Below are 21,382 nucleotides of genomic sequence, written 5' to 3' on the forward strand. Positions count from 1 at the left end.
ACAACCAGTTTTGGCATCTCAATAATGCCACCTTCAGACCCCTATGTATGCCATATACAGACAGTCAGATATATTGATACTTGCACAACTGGAGCCATCAGTATCTGGATTCCATGAATTTATTTTTGGAATGTTTACATCAAAGAACTGACAATAATAATTTTTGCATTGAAAGATATTTTATTGTTGTTTAATCAAAGAAAGTTTGATAAAGTTATTACAGACATGAGGAGATAATGTATTATTGTCAGTACAATGAAATTAATCTTGGACACAATTTTGTAATTAATTATTGAGATATCAAATATGCTGGTTTACAGTCTTACTATTTAATTTTCTTGTTTTGTATCTCTCTATTGATAAAGAGATTTGAAATCTGCTAAACCATAATGATTCAAATGTGTTTTTTAAAACTGGGTGTCTGCCTTGTTCCAGTTTCCTATTTTCACAGCTGGTAAGAAAACACTTTCCTTTCTGACACTTACTGTCATTATCCTTTTTCTTTTCATCTGAATATGCTTTGTATGCACATACTCATCACGCTGCTGCAGTGTGATGCAAATAAGCATTTGTAACTGAAGATTTGTATTTGTTAGCTTGCTGATAATACTGTTTACATGAGTGCTGTCGTACTTTTTTCACATAAGGCTCTGACTGTGCTCTACTCTAGTAGGCTATACTATGCATGTGGGAGTTAAAATGACAAGAATGATTCTTCCCAACTAATATCTAAATATGTTACCAATGGACTTGAACCTCACATTCGGGAGGACGACAGTTCAATCCCGCATCCGGCCATCCTGATTTAGGTTTTCCGTGATTTCCCTAAATCGCTCCAGGCAAATGCCGGGATGGTTCCTTTCAAAGGGCACGGCCGACTTCCTTCCCTCTCCTTTCCTAATCCGATGAGATCAATGACCTTGATGTCTGGTCTCCTTCCCCAAAACAACCAACCAATGGACTTGAACAGTAAATGGCCTTCACTATACTCCTAACAGCTGTAAAATGGCAACTGCCCAGAATTATCGCAACCTGGAATTTTAGGCTGAAGACTGCAGAGATTTGTTTAGTGTGAGAGTTGCATCACATGAAAGCTGTATATCATGTCAATATAATCAATCTGTAACTTATATGGAATATTAAGGAAAATTTATTGATTTTCATTTAATGTGCTGATATTTCCCTATATCATAATCTCGCAATTTAATTAGTTAATTAAACAAATACGATGTGTCTGTTCCTTCAGAATAGGGGTCATCACACGCTGTACACCACTGGTAGTCCTTACCATCGTAGTTGTAGTGAAGCATAAGAACAGTCTCTCTTTCTAATGCCATCAAGAAGTTGAGAGTTTTTAAGTAGAGCAGATTTCTCTCCTTTCAGGTGACTGATTAGGTCAGCTACTGCTGTACAGCACTGGTATGATATCAAATGTCATATCACATCGTATTTTCTGTCTAATATTAATATTTCATTAGACTGAATATTATGAAAAGGAAAGTTGCTACTCACCATATAGCAGAGATGCCGATTCAAAGATAGGCACAACAAAAAGACTATCACAAGTAAGGTTACAGCCATCAAGGCCTTCATCAGAAAAGACGACAGGCGCGCGCGCGCGCGCGCGCGCGCGCACGCACGCACGCACACACACACGCACGCACACACACACACACACACACACACACACACACACACACACACACACACACACACACACCCGCGCGCGCATGCACGCACTCACACACACATGACAGCAGCTTCTCGTAACTGGCAGTGTTGCTTCAGTTTCCAGGACTGCAGTCGTGTGTGTGAGTTGTGTTTGCATGAGTGTGCATGTGTGGCTGTCATCTAGTTTTGACAGAGGTCTTGCTGACCAAAAGCTTATTTGTGACAGTCTTTTTGTTGTACCTATCTGTAACTCAGTATCTCCACTATATGGTGAGTAACAACTATCCTTTTCAAAATACTGTTACATTCCATTCTGGATTTTCCATTGTTTGATTTCATTAGATTCGATATATCAGCAGTGAGAAGGTTCTTGAGGATGTGTAACATGCCAGGAATCCAGAAATACACTACTGGGCATTAAAATTCTGATCCCCAGACAACTAGTAACTAACATAATCTTTCTTATTGTAAGTACACAGTGTAATAATACAAAATTTGTAGAATAAATGGGGTATATAGGTAGCAGAATTTAATACACACATTTGCTACCTGAGGCAGTAGCACCTGCTCAAACCAGGCTGGGCATAGAATTGAACTGACCTTGAATGACAGATACATCATTCTGTGATACCTCTACTCTATGCCAAAATTTTTCTGTCATAGAGAGTGGCAAGTGGTGGTATACCAACCTCTTGGCAACTCACGAGCAGATGTTTTCAATGGATGTGAGATTTGAAGAACATGCTGGTCAAGGCATCAGTTGGACACTGTCTGTATTGAGGTAGGTCAGCAGAGCACAGGCTGTATGCAGTTTCATATTATCCCTTTGAATGATAACATGATGAAGATCTTGACGACAAGTCACAACCACAGGCCTCAACAAGTCAGAAACGTAATTCCAGCTGTCCAAATTACTGGCTATGTGGACCAGAGGCTATAGTGCTCTGTACTCAGTGACCCTATACCACCACACCACGTTGTGGATCTATATGATGACTGTAACATGGGTACATCCATCATGATGCTGTATGCAAAATCATGACTCATCTGAATAGGCAATGTGGTGCCATTCCTGTTCCAGTGTTGCTGTTGGACTCACCGCAGTGGGCTAACTTCTCTCTGCTGCCCTGCAAAGGGAAGCTACAGTAATAATAATCATGATACTGACAATCCACTATGCTTCAGACAGCACCACCCTGTCTGTGTGGATAAATATGTTTCTGCAAACAAGCCCGTTTCCTTGCTCATGGTACCTGATGTGGCTCCAAAGTTTGCACACCTGATCAAACAATATATTTATCCATTCAGGTACTAGTCATTGGGGGGAGGGGGAGAGAGAGAATCAAATACTCATTGCAGCCAGTGATAGCTGATAGCAGTGTTTTCTTTTTCTTTTTCTTTTTTTTTTTTAAATTGGTGCATTATAAGAGATGCAATGAACTGGATTCCTTTACATCTGAATCTTTACTTTTACCCAAAAAATATTTCTTGTTTATGATCCTAGAGATATTTTTTCCAAATCTGAGCAGTGGTTGCAGAATCATATATCATTTCTGATGTTATATGGGTGAATGTTCTGATATAGTGATAGCAAAACAAAGTTATCAATTACTACACATGAAATGATGGCTGAAGGCCCTGCAAGGCACCACATTCCTATAGGCTTACTACAAATGTGATATTACTCTTAGCCCTTAGTTGGCTATTTGTGTACAAATTTTTCTTTATTTTTATACTTTGTGGTGAGGTATTTCATATGCTGGGCAGCATTCCTGCAACTTATCTCCATGCATGTGGGGTGTATTTCTTTTTTTTCACGTACAAATTTAAATGCAGAGGAAAAGAAATATAACATGTCAATGAAATTGGTTGTATTTGTTGGGGATTCTTCCTTCAGAAAGTTAGACTTTATCATTATAATAAAAGTCATGTTTATTCCTAAAGTAGCAGTTGCTCAATAATATTTTACTTATCTAACATGTCATTAAAGTGAAATATGGTTGCACAATAGTGATCTAAATATCATATGCAGTTTTTGCTACAGTCCTTCTGGAACCATTAATGACAGTTTGGAAGATGCTACTACAGACTGAGAAATCCTTTTTCCAGAGCACAATTTATGCTCTTCATAATATCATGACTTACTCTGTCTCCATGAATACTAGTATGCACATGGTAATTTGTGTTGCTAATTTAATAGCATATGTACATTTTTTGAAATTTCCATCATATGTGTTTCTTTACAGGTATGCTAAAAATCCTGAAGAAATGGGTGTTAAAGAGCTGCAAAATTTTATGAAGAAAGAACAACATTTGAACAATGTAACGGAGGAGCAATGTTTATCATGGATTGAGGCTTTTGAACAGTCAGAAATGAGAAATAATCAAAAACTGTCATTTATTGGTAAGAAAAAATCTACGTGTGAGCGACTTTCCTATTAATCAACTTTCATATGGAATGGCCAAAAGTCCCAGTATTCTAACACTATTTCAATAGCAAGTACGGCTGAGTCTCATTTCTATCCTACTATAATACAAATAAATATTTAAAGACCATCCCTCAAGTACAGAACAAAGTTACAGTGAACTTTTGGAAATCGCACATCAGAACCAACCTGATAATGGACAAGTTCTTCAAAATCAAACTGCCACATAAACTCACAAAAATTCCATGTCTCAGAATTCCCATAATGCCTTTTCTTGCATCCCACAAATAACCATGACTACCTTCCATCACTGTAGCAGTCAAACGCCATTTAATAACAATAAAAGAACAAACAACATCTCTTCACCAACATACATACCTCCATCTGCTCTTTTGAGATGATTAAAATGATATCACATTCAACATGAATACCTTGATAATTATCAAAATTATTAGTTGAAAACTGTATCATAATTATGTGAAATTTCTGAATATATCAATTATAATCAATACTGGGTTTGATATTCTGAGGACTGTTTTAGAACATATGTATTTTTATAGTTCAACTCAGAATTTAGGGAGCGAAAAATTCACATGAAAGAATTGGCAGATGTTAAAATGCAAGTAATGCTGTATCTTATACAGCTCCTACCAAAATTGCTACTGTGAAACATTTTAAAATACACTGTTGGCTATTAAAATTGCAGCATCGCAAAGATGACATACAACAATATCAAACTGTCATGAAGTGCACTGGATATTTGACTATGTAAATGGTCAGCATTTCACACAGAAACTGTACAAATTGGATATATAAAGCAAGATTACATAATAAATTTCTCATTCAGAAATTGCATTTGAATGTTGTTTGTTGATGACAGTATCACATTATGCCTCATGTAATTAGGAGAAATGTCTAAAATGTGTCACAATTCAGCAGTGAGAGGGTCATCAAGACTTTGATTTATCATTCCCCAAAATTACTGCTCCCATTTGTCAAGATCTACGCCTACATCTACACCTATACTCTGGAAACCACTGTTGGGTGCATGGTAGAGGGTATGACCCATTGTACCAGTTATTAGGGTTTCTTCCTGTTCCTTTCATGTGTGGAGCATGGGAACAATGATTGTTTGAATGCTTCTGTGCATGCAATAATTATTGTAATGTTATCTTTACAATCCCTAAGTGGCCATTCATGCCGGCCTTCTCTGTATACATTCAGTATACCCTGTTAGTCCTATCTGGTATGGGTCCCACACACTTAGGAAATATTCTAGAACTGGTTGCATGCGTGATTTGTAAGCATTCTCCTTTGCAGACTGATTGCACTTCCCCAATATTCTACCAATAAACCAAAGTCTACCACCTGCTTTATCCATGACTGAACCTACATGATCATTCAATTTCATATCCATACAAAGTGTTCCACCCAGGTATTTGTATGAGTTGGCCTAATCCAACAGTGACTCATTGATATTATAGTCATAGGATACTATGTTTTTTCATTTTGTGAAGTGCAAAATTTTACATTTCTGAATGTGTAGAGCCAGTTGCCAACCTCTGCATCATGTTGAAATCATATCAAGATATAACTGAATATTTATGCAGCTTCCTTCAGATACACTTCACTATAGATAACTGCACTGTCTGCAAAAAGCTGGATTTTATTATTAATATTGTCTGCAAGGTCATTAATATACAATATGAACAGCAAGGATCCCAACAAACTTCCATGGAGCACACACACGAAGATATTTCTGCATCTGACGATGACTCTCCATCCACAATAACATGCTTTGTCCTCCCTACCACAAATTTCACTTGATACCACATATGATTGTATCTTTGACTATAAATGTAGGTGCAGCACTGAGTCAAATGCTTTTCAGCAATCAAGAAATACTGCATGTACCTGGTTGCCTTGATCCAAAGCTTTCACTATGTCGTATGAGGAAAGTGTAAGTTGGGTTTCACATGATCGATGTTTTTTAATCCATGCTGGGTGGCATTCAGACGGTCCATGAAAATGAATGCCTCGCCAATAAGCTGCTGATATGGTTGCACTATTGATCGGAGAATGGCATTCATGTATCGTACAGCCGTTACGGAACCTTCCATGACCACCAGTGGCATACTTCAGCCCCACATAGTGCCACCCCAAAATATCAGGGAGCCTCCACCTTGCTGCACTCGCTGGACAGTGTGTCTAAGGCATTCAGCCTGACCAGGTTGCCTCCAAACATGTCTGCGATGACTGTGTGGTTGAAGGCATATGCAACACTCATCAGTGAAGAGAACATGGTGCCAATCCTGAGCAGTCCATTCGACATGTTGTTGCCCCATCTGTACCGCACTACATGGTGTTGTGGTTGCAAAGATGGACCTCGCCATGAATGTTGTGAGTGAAGTTGCGCATCATGCAGCCTATTGTGCAAGGACAATGGACTTTGCCAGATAGCATTGATCTACATCATATGGGCTCAGCACCTGGTATAATAGTATGGAGTACCAATGCATACACGTCATAATCACCTCTGGTTAATTCTCCAGATCTTTCACCCTTGGGAAAATCTGGTCATAGGATGCCAAAAGACTGGCACATGACCACTCACCAGCAACTAGAACTGATGAACTCTGGCATAGAATAATGTATCTTCAAGGTGTTCCAAAATGATATTTATAACTCTGACCATGCGTATTTCAGAAACATGGATAGATAGAAATGTGTAGTACATGATGTAATGTTCACACACACTTAAAGATCTTTTCTTGTGTGTAGAATGGTTGATAGAGGCCAGATCTGGATACATTACAGAAGCACATCACCATCATGTCCAACCATCGGACAAACACACATGAGCTTCAAAGAAACAGGAAGTGTCAAAAAGAGGACGAGTTTTGGGCATCCGAGAATGAGTGATGCAGATGCAAAATTGGTGCAACAAGCATTCCACACACTCTGCCATACTGGGGCAATGACCATTTTCATCAGTAGCTAACCTATAAAAACTAAAGAAAGTTTAGGTGTGAAATACATGTGATCAAAGCTATAAAGATCATTTTGGACGACCCTGTATATCTATCACCCAAGTTCAATTCAATTCCATGCCATGCCAGGTTGGAGCCATTGTTGCTGCAGAGGTGGCCACTCTGTGTACAAAGTTTCACAGGCTGCATACCCTCAAATAACCTACAAAGGTGATTATGTATACTTTTTGTTATGCTGTGTATCCACAATAACTAAAATTTCACTATTTGCTATCCTTCCTGGGATTTCAATTTTAATGGCATGCAGTGTAATATAGATTATTGTTGCATTTTAAGGGAACTGTGCTTGCTGTGTCTGTGGCATTCAGTAAGTCACACATGTCACTTGGCCTTGCCAACTGTCAAGTGCCTCCGAGGACATGGTCATATTGGGTGGAGTATGAGTTTGGCAAAAGAATAATTCCCAATCTGGGGGCTTGTGTACACCTGTAACTGGAAGCTCTGAGTGTTTTTCAGTTCCATTTTCCATGTGATGGTGGAACATTGTATGTCATAGTGACTGGGATCTTTCCGTAACATTTTGGATCACAAAACTAGTACAAACTACTAACACATTTTTCTAAAAAATTATCTACTGAACATGAAAATCATGGCAAATGCATGAGGTATAAGTGCTCCAATCATCCTTGACATCTCAGTTAACTATAGAAAAATAGGTAACACTGGTAACATAGCAGGTTAACTGTCATACCACCACTGAGGCTATGGCTATGACGATGGCAGTGACAATATGGTGCCCATTACTGTTTGTGAACCACCAGTTGTTGCACTGTCTGTTGTAGTTGCTGTTTATGCTGCTACTGCTGCTGCTACTACTGTTGCTGTTACTGCACCCACTTCTACTGCCATTATTGTTGTTGCTGCTGTATTTATTTCTGTAGGATCAGTGGTTGTACTTTCAGCAGAACTGGTCAGATCCATGTTGCTAAGCTGATGAATAAGCTATGTGAATCTTCAACAGGCCTCATCATGAATTTGTTCTATCATATTGTTACTGACTCTGGTATCCCAGCCTGATGTCTTTGAATGGCTGCCAGAATGCATGGTACTCGATCTTGATTAATAGGTGACACTGTTAAAGTTACAAGCGCTAATATTGCCATGTCGCAGCACTGGCCTCAGTGTGCTGCACTGCTGCCATTTCACCAGCCAATTAATGTTGCCAACAGGACTATAAAGCTTCCAGTGGTGCATTACTACTAGTGATAAGAAGATGAGATGATTATACCACTAAAGGTGGAGCACCTTTAGTGGTATAATCATCTCATCTTCTTATCACTAGTAGTAATGCACCATTGTTCTTGTTTTTGGTTTTGTAATTTATAAATTCCATGTTTAAGCATTTAGGAGTAAGTTCACTCCAACAATGCACCACAAACCTATGATAGTACTTTTAGGGCTGTACCTTTGTCTTCCTGAATGGCTACCACAATGCCTCCAGCATTGGGTGCTTTTAGTCAGCTTCTACAATTATACCATTAAACACAAGCCACAGTGCAACACACAAATGCAGATGCTCCATCTCACCTACCCACTGGACCAGGCCTGGCCCGTGACCAGCAGAAAGTATAAAATTTCCACATAGATGGGGAACAGAGACAAGCCTTCAATAGGTTGTCCATTACAGCTGCACAAATCACTGTGTACACGCTCTGCCACCCAATCTTATGGCAAGTCATACACTGTGTACTCCATGGGTGGCCAACATACTTATCGAAGAACACCAGTCCAGAGCTCTGGGCCTCAACTAACCTCTACTACAGTGTGTCCTTCTGATAGACACTGAGGCAGACGCTCACCAAGTCATCATCCTGGCAGCCCTGTGGCCTCAGGTTTTACAACTACTCCATCGTGGTCACTGTTGAATGTCATACATGAAAGCTCTAGCATGGTGACATGTTTTTTCTGACTAGGTTTAGATGAGGACATGGAAGCTATGGTGTGCAGCTGTACCACTTGCTCCCGTCATCAGGCTGCACCTCCATGAGTTTTTGTCTCCAGGACGACCCCCCATCACCCTGGGACCACATTCGTTTGGATTATGTGAGGCCATCTCTGGGCTCTGTGTGGTTAGTAGTCGTGGATGCTTAATCCAGTTACCCATACGTCATCAGTATAGCATCCAGCACAACGAATCAGAATTAACACACTTTTCCAGATTCTAGCCATCGAAAGCCTTCCCAAACCATCATATCAGACAGTAAACAACAATTCATGGTGACAGCTTCTGTGTCTTCAGTGGTGTAAAGCAGCTTCTTAATCTGCCATTCCATCCATCCTTCAATGGCAAAACAGAGTGATGGTGTGGACATATAAGCAGCAAATGCTGAAATCAGTCTAAATCACTACCATCACAACTGCACTCAACATGTCCCTGAGTATGTACAGGACAATTCCCATCCATGACAGTACCCCAGCAGAGCTTCTCCATGAAATACAACCCTGAACTCTTTTCCATTTCCTGTCCCCACACCCCCAGCTACCATGCATCTAGCACATCGGGCAGTATCCATCATTCTCAGCAGCATGGGCACGCTCGTATAGGGCAAACAACATGTGGATGCTGGCTACAGTGGTTACCACCCGTGGGCAGTGCACTATGTCTGTTGACACATCAAGAGGTTTGGAATGCCATCAGCTGGCATTCTAATGATGTATTCACAAAAAGTGTCATAAATAAGGAAACATTAAATGCTTTTCAGACACCAGTATCTACAATAAAGCGAATAAAGTGGGAGCCTGAATTGCAGGAAATGGCAGCAACTGATGTATTTAAAGAGTTTTTCCAGATCATCAAAGCCAAATTTGACTATCTATCCACAGAAGACCAAAAAGAAATGTCCTGCAAACATGTCACAACACAGCCACCGTGTGAAAGAAAAAGCATTGTATACTGATGAACTGAAAAAATTAAAGTGCATGCTACTGCTATTACATGATCACTACAAAACAGCAACAGATCCCAGTGCAAATAAAGTGCTATACAGCAGATATTTGGAAGCAAAAAGACTTAAAAGATGAAGAAGAAGGCACAAAGAAAAGCAATGATAGGTTCATCAAAGGAATTCACGACTCGTGCAAGGCAGCCTGGGACGTGATGCTATAATAAATGGCAAAAGATGCACCTTGATGAACTGGGGGGGGGGGGAATGAAAGAGATATAATAAAGATTGTAATATCTTATAAACTTTCTGATAGTTGGGGTGTATACAGAATGTCTACTATTGTCCGCAAGAAAATGATGTACAAAATTGCCGAACCATTAACTATGATAATTAATAAAAGTTTTACTGCTGGTGTATTTTCAGACTTTCTGAAACTTGCATGGACAGTACCAGTGTATAAAAAGGGTGAACAAGCCATAGTGACAGGCTTCATGTGAGTCTAGCTGTCAACTCAAACAAATGACCACAACAAAGTTGGCCACCCATTCTGCTGAGCATGACATGCTCAGTTTAAATGGCTGCTTCACAACCTGTGACATTTGGATTGCCTGTTTTGGATTCCCCATATGTTTCACTCTGTTGAAATATTTTTCTACAATGTGAGTTGAAATGGGGTTGATTGAGAACAAAATCAGCTCAACTAAAGTGGGCATGGATTTTGTATTTACTTGTAAGCTAAAGAGGAAAGTAAAAAAAAAGCTACTCGAAGGGCATAAATTAACAATATGAATATAACATATTTCAGTCATTTGCAGCAGTGTTCAATTTAATTGAACAAAAATTAAATCCATATTTCCTTCCTTAGGTTTTACAAACCTTCTGATGTCAGAAGAATTTGAAATATTCAGGCCAGATCACAAAGTCGTTTATCAAGATATGTCTCAACCGTTGAATCACTACTACATTGCATCATCCCATAACACGTAAGTAAGGTCTTATAAAAGTACTAGTAACCTTCTTTCTACTGTCTGAATTTTGTCACTTTCCTTGAGTTAGATTGCTCAAAAATGATGCAATGAAAATAAAACCCATTTAAAATGATCTTACTTAGATGGATAATTTGCCTGGTTAAAAATAAATGCTTTCTTTCAGATATCTCACAGGAGGGCAGCTAAGAGGGGACAGCAGTGTAGAGGGATACATCAGCGCTCTGAAAAAAGATTGTCGCTGTGTCGAATGTAAGTAACGCTGAACATCATAAAGAACTTTAGTCCAAATAGCCATTGTATGATGCCATTTCAGTGGGAAAGTTTTATGTTTATGACACCTCTGATACCAAGAGAATTGAAACTATGTTTCAATAGTGTTTTTGCAACATTGCATTAAAGCAGGCTAAATGAGAATTTGGAAGTCTTCAGACTTTTGTGCCTGTTGCAGGTGATGATAAACTCTTCTGACATATTGCTCTTCAAACTTCTTCACTGTTCAGTAGTTCTCTCTCTGTGCTGGGATGTTCTTCAGGATTCCACTGGCTGAACACTTTCAAATGACAGTGTTGCATCCACTTAGAAAAGGCTATTCTCCTGCACTTTTTCTGAGAAGTGGAGTCATTGGACAAACATCTTCTGGCTGCTATTTGTGGACCATCATCATTGGGTACATACTAAAATAAGATGGAGAGGGTGAATTCAAAATTTTATTGTTGCTGTGCTGCCTCATTTTTTTCCTGGTACCTATTTATGTCCCCAATCACCAAGGCTGGGTGTTTACTTCTTTAATAGTGGGTAGCCAGAAAGACAGAAGCCTTTTATCATCACCTCTATTGAAATTGTATTCATTCTTTTTTATTTTGACTACTTCATGAGCTTTCCTTCTAAAAATGTTTCTTGCACAAGGACCCATAAACTAATGTAAACTCCTCCTGAACAGGCCATGAAGGCCCAACAGTACTGACAGGCCGCCATGTCATCCTCAGCCCTTAGGCATCTCTGGATGCGGATATGGAGAGGCATGTGATCAGTACACCACTCTCCCAGCCGTATGTCAGTTTCCGAGACCGGAGCCACTACTTCTCAATCAAGTGTCTCCTCAGTTTGCCTCACAAGGGCTGAGTGTGCCCCGCTTGCCAACAGCACTCGGCGGACTGGATGGTCACCCATCCAAGTGCTAGCCCGGCTTGACAGCGCATAACTACGGTGATATGATGGGAACCAGTGTTACCACTGTGGCAAGGCCATTGGCCACAAGGACCCATATGTTCTTAAAATTCATAATCTGGTCACATTTTAATTAGCACTCTGCTACTGTTGATTTTGCCATTTGCCCTAAATGTATGTGGTATTCGTGTTCTTTAATGAATTCATTTACTGGTGTAAATGCATAGGCTTCAGTGACAGGTGTCAATAGCATTGAAAGCATTCTATGTATATTGCAGTGTCATCTTACACAATATTTAAAATACTAAAATGTACCAATGTTTTGGCCACATTTCCTCAGAGAAAAAACTGACTATCTGGGTTTTGGGTCCACCAATATTTTGCATCCTGAGAGTGTCACTAGGCCACCAATATCATATTTAGTAGATTTTATTAGTCTTAAAATAACTGATGTGTGTAAGAAGAGGGGGTGGGGATATGTGGATGACTGTGGGTTGCACAGCTTACTGGAAGTTGGTAGGCCATTACAAATCTGCAGTAAACTTCTGGGGGCTGTGTTCACCTGCTGTTAGTAGGGGAAAGGTGACACCAGTTGTGCATACGCAGTCACACTGGGAGGCTGTAGCTGTCTTCCCTGTTCATGTTGTTAGGCTGCTTCAGGATTTTGATTGCCTCTCTTACATTTTGTGTGCACAGCCACAGCTGTGTTGCCAGTACTCATGCTTCTCAAAACTCCATAGTGTGCCTGCAACTTTGTTTGTGCATCATTAGTGCCAATATCCTTAGTGGACCATACCAAATCCTAGATCCTGTGGCCACTTCAGAAGGCTGGCTTGATGACTCCTTGGTGAAGCAGCTAGGCTGCTCAGTGACTGATGCCCCTGACATCAGGTAGGTGCACCATCAGGAGCTGTGCTTTTATTTCATTTTCTGTATCTGGCATCCTACTGAACTTGTAAACTCTTCTTATTGTTTTATTGCAATATCCATTGACTTAGAAGGTGTTTGGCAGATCCATCAATTCTTGTTTGATATTGTTTTTATCACTGATGCAGTGGCCTCAAATGGTCAATGTGAGTAGAATGAAACATTTCCAAACCTGACGATTATGAGATTTGGTATGTAGGTACATGTTGGTGTGCAAGGTTTTCCTGTAGACCTTGTAACCCAGTTTACCATTTTGTCACTGGCAGTTCTGTAAACCTCCATATCAAGAACAGAACCACGCTGTTACTTTCTCATTCTAATGTGAACTGGATGTTGTTATGTAGGGTGTTAATACACTGATATAAATTTTGCTGCAATGCTTCTAAATGCACCCAAATGACAAATGTGTCACCCATGTATCACAGCCAACAGCAGCAATTGCTTGGAGTTTAAGAAAGTTTGCATAAAGCTGTTCAACTCTATCAGAGAAAGGGGAATCTCATTGCCACTCCATCCATTTTTTCATAATATTAATTCTGTAAATCAGCATTCTAACAGGTCTCACACGTTGAAGCCAAAAAGGTCACACAAGATACAATCAGAACCCTAAAAAGAGTAAAACCACACTAATGTAACATCTCTCAGGAAGAAAGAGCCACCATAGAAGGATGTAGAGGAATGGAGATCATGGTTCTCCAAATGCATAAAGGCAAAGCCACAGTTGTAATGGAAAGGATGCAATATGCATAAAAAATGGTGGAATTGTTGAGTTATCCCATCTACAAGGACCATGGCAGTGATGCAACAGCAAAGATTATTACTGAGATGTGAGCCTTAATCCAAGACTCCAGAATTAATCATGACACAGCCAGGGGACTCATCACCAAATCACAATAACACCAAGAATTTATGGAGTAGCTAAGATCCATTAGGAGAGGTGCCACTCCCTCCCTCTGAGTCTTACTGTTAATTTTGACACATTTACTTACAAGCTAGCAAGGTATCTGGCTATAAACCTGCAATTCCTTATGGAACATCCAGAATCATATGTGAAGGACTTGACTCACTTCATTTAACTTATATCAGAGTAGCACGTACAGCAAACTGATATATTTAAGCAAACAATGGAAAAACTGATATATTTGTTGGCTTTGGCATAATGTCTCTCTTCACCAATATTCCAAGAGAAGAGACAATGAACATCCTTGAGGAATGAATTCCACCTTATATCTGTGAGCTGGTGCTGTTTTGTTTGTCACCAACCTATTTCACATGGTATGGTAGACATTATGAACAAATGGACAAAGTGGCAATGAGATCCCACTCTCTCTGAGACCAGAAAACATCTTTATGCAAGCATCTGTGTAAACTGCCTTAAGCTCCACACAATTCCACACTTGCTATTGGCTGCAATATGTAGACTAAACATTTGTCATCTTGACTCATGGAGGAGCAGAGCTGCATAAATCCCATCAGCATGTTAACAGTCTGCATGAGAACATGCAGATCACACTTGAACAAGAAAGTGATGGGGCATTTCCTTTCCTGGGTGTGGAGGTTTATGGAGCTCCCACTGGCAAAATGGCAAACTGTGTCACAAGGTCTGCCAGGAACCTACCCCACATCAACTGGTAGTTACATGCTGAATCCCATCATCATCAGGTTCAGAAGTGTGCCATCCTACATGTGCTGACTGCTTGATCTGACTGCATCAGTGACAAAATCAATATCAAACAAGAATTGATGGAGCTGTGTGATGCCTTCTGATCCAGTGGATAGGACAATAAAGCAAAATGAAGAGCTAATAAGTTCAATAGGATGTCAGATATAGAAAATGTAAGAGCAGCTCCCAGTGGTGTTCTTATTTTACATCAAGTGTCTCATTCATTGAGTAGCCTGGGTGCATAACCAAGGAGACATAAAAACAGCCTTCCAAGGTGGCCAAAGGATCCAGTGTTTAGTAGAGTCTACTAAGAACACAGTAAAAGAGACACAGTGTGAGCGTGGTACTGCCTACATGGGGGAAACCAGAAGGCCTGTTAGCAAATGCATAGCAGGGGGCAAAACAGTGGATCAGCACTAGCAATGAACCATCAAGACTGTGGGCAGACTATCAAGTTTCAGGACACACAAGTACTGGGAAGACAGCCATGAATGTGCACACAAAAAATAAGAGGGGCAATAGAAACCCTGAAGCAGCCTGACACACCACCAGGGAAGACAGCTACAGGCTCCCATCATCCTAGCTGCTAGTAATCCCAGTACGATGGGCCAGTTGTGATTGCAGGCCAGCGAGTTTACTGAAGACAGCCACAACCAGCTTAACAAACTGCATATGCACAACTGGTGTTGTATTTCTACTACCAACAGCAGGAAAACACAGCCCCCAGAAATTTATTGCAGTTTTGTAGTGGGCTACCAATCGCCAGCAGTCATGCAGCTCACAAATTGTTAGCCATACATCTTCTCCCTTTCTCTTTATACTGTCCAATATTATTTTAGGGTCAATACAGTCTACTAAATGTGACATCGATGGTCTATTGAAAGTAATAATACTGATGTACTTACACCTTGACTAATCAAGCTTTCCTCTGAGGAAGGCCACTACAACTTGGCCAAAAAAACTGGTACATTGTAGTACTTAAAGTGTTTTTTAATACAATATGGCAGTTTATTGAGATGCTTTTAGTGTCCTTGCTGTTTTACCAACACAGGGTGTTACAAAAAGGTACAGCCAAACTTTCAGGAAACATTCCTCACACACAAAGAAAGAAAATACGTTGTGTGGACATGTGTCCGGAAACGCTTACTTTCCATGTTAGAGCTCATTTTATTACTTCTCTTCAAATCACATTAATCATGGAATGGAAACACACAGCAACAGAACGTACCAGCATGACTTCAAACACTTTGTTACAGGAAATGTTCAAAATGTCCTCCATTAGCGAGGATACATGCATCCACCCTCCGTCGCATGGAATCCCTGATGTGCTGATGCAGCCCTGGAGAATGGCGTATTGTATCACAGCCATCCACAATACGAGCATGAACAGTCTCTACATGTGGTACCGGGTTTGCATAGACAAGAGCTTTCAAATGCCCCCATAAATGAAAGTCAAGAGGGTTGAGGTCAGGAGAGCGTGAAGGCCATGGAATTGGTCCACCTCTACCAATCCATTGGTCACCGAATCTGTTGTTGAGAAGTGTACGAACACTTTGACTGAAATGTGCAGGAGCTCCATCGTGCATGAACCACATGTTGTGTCGTACTTGTAAAGGCACATGTCCTAGCAGCACAGGTAGAGTATCCCGTATGAAATCATGATAACGTGCTCCATTGAGCGTAGGTGGAAGAACATGGGGGCCAATCCAGACATCACCTACAATGCCTGCCCAAACGTTCACAGAAAATCTGTGTTGATGACGTGATTGCACAATTGCATGCGGATTCTCATCGGCTCACACATGTTGATTGTGAAAATTTACAATTTGATCACATTGGAATGAAGCCTCATCCGTAAAGAGAACATTTGCACTGAAATGAGGATTGACACATTGTTGGATGATCCATTAGCAGAAGTGTAGCCGTGGAGACCAATCAGCTGCTGATAGTGCCTGCACATGCTGTACATGGTATGGAAACAACTGGTTCTCCCGTAGCACTCTCCATACAGTGACGTGGTCAACGTTGCCTTGTACAGCAGCAACTTCTCTGACGCTGACATTAAGGTTATCGTCAACTGCACAAAGAATTGTCTCGTCCATTGCAGGTGTCCTTGTCGTTCTAGGTCTTCCACAGTCGCGAGTCATAGGCTGGAATGTTCCGTGCTCCCTAAGATGCCGATCAATTGCTTCGAACATCTTCCTGTCGGGACACCTTCGTTCTGGAAATCTGTCTCGATACAAACGTACTGCGCCACGGCTATTGCCCCGTGCTAATCCATACATCAAATGGTCATCTGCCAACTCCGCATTTGTAAACATTGCACTGACTGCAAAACCACGTTCGTGATGAACACTAACCTGTTGATGCTACTTACTGATGTGCTTGATGCTAGTATTGTAGAGCAATGAGTTGCATGTCAACACAAGCACCAAAGTCAGCATTACCTTCCTTCAATTGGGCCAACTGGCGGTGAATCGAGGAAGTACAGTACATACTGACGAAACTAAAATGAGCTCTAATATGGAAATTAAGCGTTTCCGGACACATGTAAACACAACATCTTTTCTTTATTTGTGTGTGAGGAATGTTTCCTGAAAGTTTGGCAGTACCTTTTTGTAACACCCTGTATATAGCTTGCCACAAATGCATGTCATTTCATGTACTCCCACATTGTGGAGGCAGTCAGACATGTTCATTCTAGGTCAGAGGAAGCCCTTTGTCTTGTGTATTTACGTATATAGTGTTTCCCCTGAGGAAATGTTTATCACAAGCTCTTACTATCACTGATATGGAATGTGTGCAAGGACAGAATCTTCAGAGCAGTTTGCACTTTGGCTGGGTGGTGGTATAAAGGAGAGTCTAGATACCTGTTTGTGCTTTTAGTTTTCCTATGACCTTTGTGCCCTAGAACATTTTTAGGCCTTCTGTAGATGCACACATCTAAAACCACTCTCCTCCTCCATGGTGACACTGATTTTTGAATGAATGTTGTTCAGAAAATCAAGAAATTTATGTAGCTCTTTCCTGTTGTGTGGCCATACAACAAGCATGTCACTCACATAGCATGGTTTTAGTTCTGCATTAATGTTAAGCATGCTCATCAAAATCGTCCATGAAAATGGTAGTGGCTACAGGCCAGGAGATCCCATAGCAACCCCATTACATTCATCATAAATTTCCTCCCTATGCTGGTCAGTATTCGGTGACATGACAGGAACACTCATTTGATGCAAAAAATTTCACTTGGGTCTATTCCAAATGGTTTCCAAGATAGAACACATTTCATGTACACTTGTTTTTGTTCTGGTGGCAGGCATGTATATGTCTTAGCCACGCAACCTCTTAGACATTTTGTTCTATCCCAACCTAACTCACTACATTTGACCTCTTTGCTCAGGATGTCTTTCTGCCATTAAACTAGCCCATTGAATGTGTAGTTGTCCATGATGTGAGTGGAGTAGTACGAGGGATTGCGAGTGTATCAGAGAGAAGTATCAGTTAACTTTGTTTCTACATGTGATGGCTTAAGTGCCACACATCTACACCAATGAAGAATATGCAGGTGTATTCTTGTGACTTTTGCAATGGTAGTGCTTCTGATGCTGCCAAAAAATACCACTGATGCTTTCTAACATGTTGAATTCCTGATCATAGAGAGTTTACTAGAGACTTCAGCACATTACATGAAACAGGTATTCTTCCAAGTACCCACCTATTTCTGAATGCATAGTTCAACAATTGGTGCATGAACAGCAACACATTGTTGAAATGGTACAGCATAGTTCTGTTAGCAGCACACAGTGATTGTGGTCATGATAGTCGAATCAAATGGCCACCAAGATTGAAAGATCTTATGCCATTAGATTTTTGTTTATGGAGTTGGATAAAGTTTGAGGTGTACAAATGAAAGGTGAATATGTGAGAGGAACTGCTTGATCACATCATGGACACTGTTGCTCTCATTAAGGAATATGCAGAGGCACTCAGATAAATAACTCAGCATGTTCTCTGATAAGCACACAAATACGCTGAACTCAACAGTGGGATATTCGGATTTCTATTGTGAACTGTACAACAGCTGTAATGTCATGTGTACAATAATGCTTAGAGGTAAATGTGTTAAAAATGTATTTTTCAGTTGATACTTTGTAAAATGCATGTTGTAATGTTTACTAACTGTTGTACATGTATAAACCTGACAATGTATTGAATATACAGAAAATATATGATGGTGTACATTAAATGTGTTCTGTCTTGGAAACCAATCAGAATAGAGCTTATATCCATATTAAGTTATTTGTTTCAAATGATAATGCCTGTCATATCCCAGAATATTGACCATTTCCCCTGGGACAACCTGTACTTAAAATACCTTGACTGCAAGTGTAATTCAACCAAGTCACATATTTCTGGAGCAATTTCACCCCAATGATCTGCATCACATCTGCTACTGGGATGTTAGTAAATAAAGATTTGATATTAAAGTTCACCTGCACATTTGTTGTGGATACTGTTACTGTATATAATATTTCCAAAAAAATTGGAATCTTTTGCAAAAGAGGTAATTTTTCTGACAAGATGCTTCAGTTTCCCTGATAAATGTCTAGCTAAATGTTCACTGGGGATTTAATCCTTTTCACTATTGATCTCAGTGGACATCCTTCTTTATCAACCTTTGATAGATAATACACTACTGGTCATTAAAATTGCTACACCAAGAAGAAATGCAGATGATAAACCGCTATTCATTGGACAAATATGTTATACTAGAACTGACATGTGATTACATTTTCACGCAATTTGGGTGCATAGATTCTGAGAAATCAGAACCCAGAACAACCACCTCTGGCCGTAATAATGGCCTTGATACACCTGGGCATTGAGTCAAACAGAGCTTGGATGGCGTGTACATGTACAGCTGCCCATACAGCTTCAACACGATACCACAGTCCATCAAGAGCAGTGACTGGCGTATTGTGAAGAGTCAGGTGCTTGGCCACCATTGACTAGACGTTTTCTATTGGTGAGAGATCTGGAGAATGTGCTGGCCAGGGCAGCAGTCGAACATTTTCTGTATCCAGAAGGCCCGTACAGGACCTGCAACATGTGGTTGTGCATTGTCCTGCTGAAACGTAGGGTTTCGCAGGGATCAAATGAAGGGTAGAGCCACAGGTCGTAACACATCTGACATGTAATGTCCACTGTTCAAAGTGCCGTCAATGCGAACAAGAGGTGACCGAGACGTGTAACCAATGGCACCACATACCACCACGCCAGGTGATACGCCAGTATGGCAATGACGATTGCATGCTTCCAATGTGTGTTCACCACAATGTCGCCAAACACAGATGCGACCATCATAATGCTGTAAACAGAACCTGGATTCATCTGAAAAAATGACGTTTTGCCATTCGTGCACCCAGGTTTGTCGTTGAGTACACTATTGCAGTGATGCAGCGTCAAGGGTAACCACAGCTATGATCTCCGAGCTGATAGTCCATGCTGCTGCAAACGTCATCAAACTGTTCGTGCAGATGGTTGTTGTCTTGCAAACATCCCTATCTGTTGACTCAGGGATCGAGAATTGGCTGCACAATCCATTGCAGCCATGCGGATAAGATGCCTGTCATCTTGATTGCTAGTGATATGAGGCCATTGGGATCCAGCATGGCATTCCGTATTACCCTCCTGAACCCACCAATTCCATATTCTGCTAACAGTCATTGGATCTTGACCAACGCGAGCAGCAACGTTGCGATATGATAATCTGCAATCACGATAGGCTACAATCCGACCCCTATCAAAGTCGGAAACGTGGTGGTATGCATTTCTCCTCCTTACACGATGCATCACAACAACGTTTCACCAGGCAGTGCCGGTCAGCTGCTGTTTGTGTATGAGAAATCAGTTGGAAACTTTCCTCATGTTATCACGTTGTAGGTGTCACCACCGGCGCCAACCTTGAGTGAATGCTCTGAAAAGCTAATCATTTGCATATCACAGCATCTTCTTCCTGTCGGTTAAATTTCACGTCTGTAGCACGTCAACTTCATGGTGTAGCAATTTTAATGGCCAGTAGTGTATATTCTGGGTGAGACAAGTGAACATAGTGTCAAACTCTCAGACGTAGAGCGCCCATTTATAGTCTGATAACAGATTTGTCAGTTTTCTTATGATCTTGTTTGTCAGATCACATTTGGGCTTAAGGTGCACTGGCTGCACCAACTGTTGTTTCATCTTTTTGTGGTATTCAACTGTATCTAAAACAACAGCTGCATTCTCCTTCATCCACTTTGGCGACACAATTAATTCATTTCTCTTGAGTTCATTAAGTACTTTCCCTTGCTCCACTAATACTCTGACGAGAAAAAATTGCAGCACCAAAAAATAATTTATGTAGGGTAATGAAATTTTGGGAATACATTTGTCAAGGTACCATATTTAAGAGATTAACATAGCAAGATCACAGGTTAATATATGCGGGAGCTAAGCTGTTGCAAATGTGAAATGCTGGTACTTTAATAACAAATATAATCACCAGAATGTTCAATACATGCAAGCAAACATGGATCCGTTGTGTTGAACAGGTGCCTGATGTCAG

General features: G+C 40.5%; 1 protein-coding gene across 2 annotated transcripts in view; it reads left to right on the forward strand.

Moving 5' to 3' along the window:
- Window positions 1–21,382, forward strand: part of LOC126470621 (1-phosphatidylinositol 4,5-bisphosphate phosphodiesterase eta-2-like) — a 420,296-nt gene that overhangs the window by 324,529 nt on the left and 74,385 nt on the right. For both annotated transcript variants that reach the window (XM_050098579.1, XM_050098580.1), the window contains exons 6-8: window positions 3,918–4,075; window positions 10,898–11,015; window positions 11,185–11,270. In XM_050098579.1, coding sequence (XP_049954536.1) covers window positions 3,918–4,075; window positions 10,898–11,015; window positions 11,185–11,270 — 362 coding nt within the window. The remainder of the gene's footprint in view (window positions 1–3,917; window positions 4,076–10,897; window positions 11,016–11,184; window positions 11,271–21,382) is intronic.

The sequence above is a fragment of the Schistocerca serialis genome, chromosome 3, assembly GCF_023864345.2.
Source record: "Schistocerca serialis cubense isolate TAMUIC-IGC-003099 chromosome 3, iqSchSeri2.2, whole genome shotgun sequence".
NCBI lineage: Eukaryota > Metazoa > Arthropoda > Insecta > Orthoptera > Acrididae > Schistocerca > Schistocerca serialis.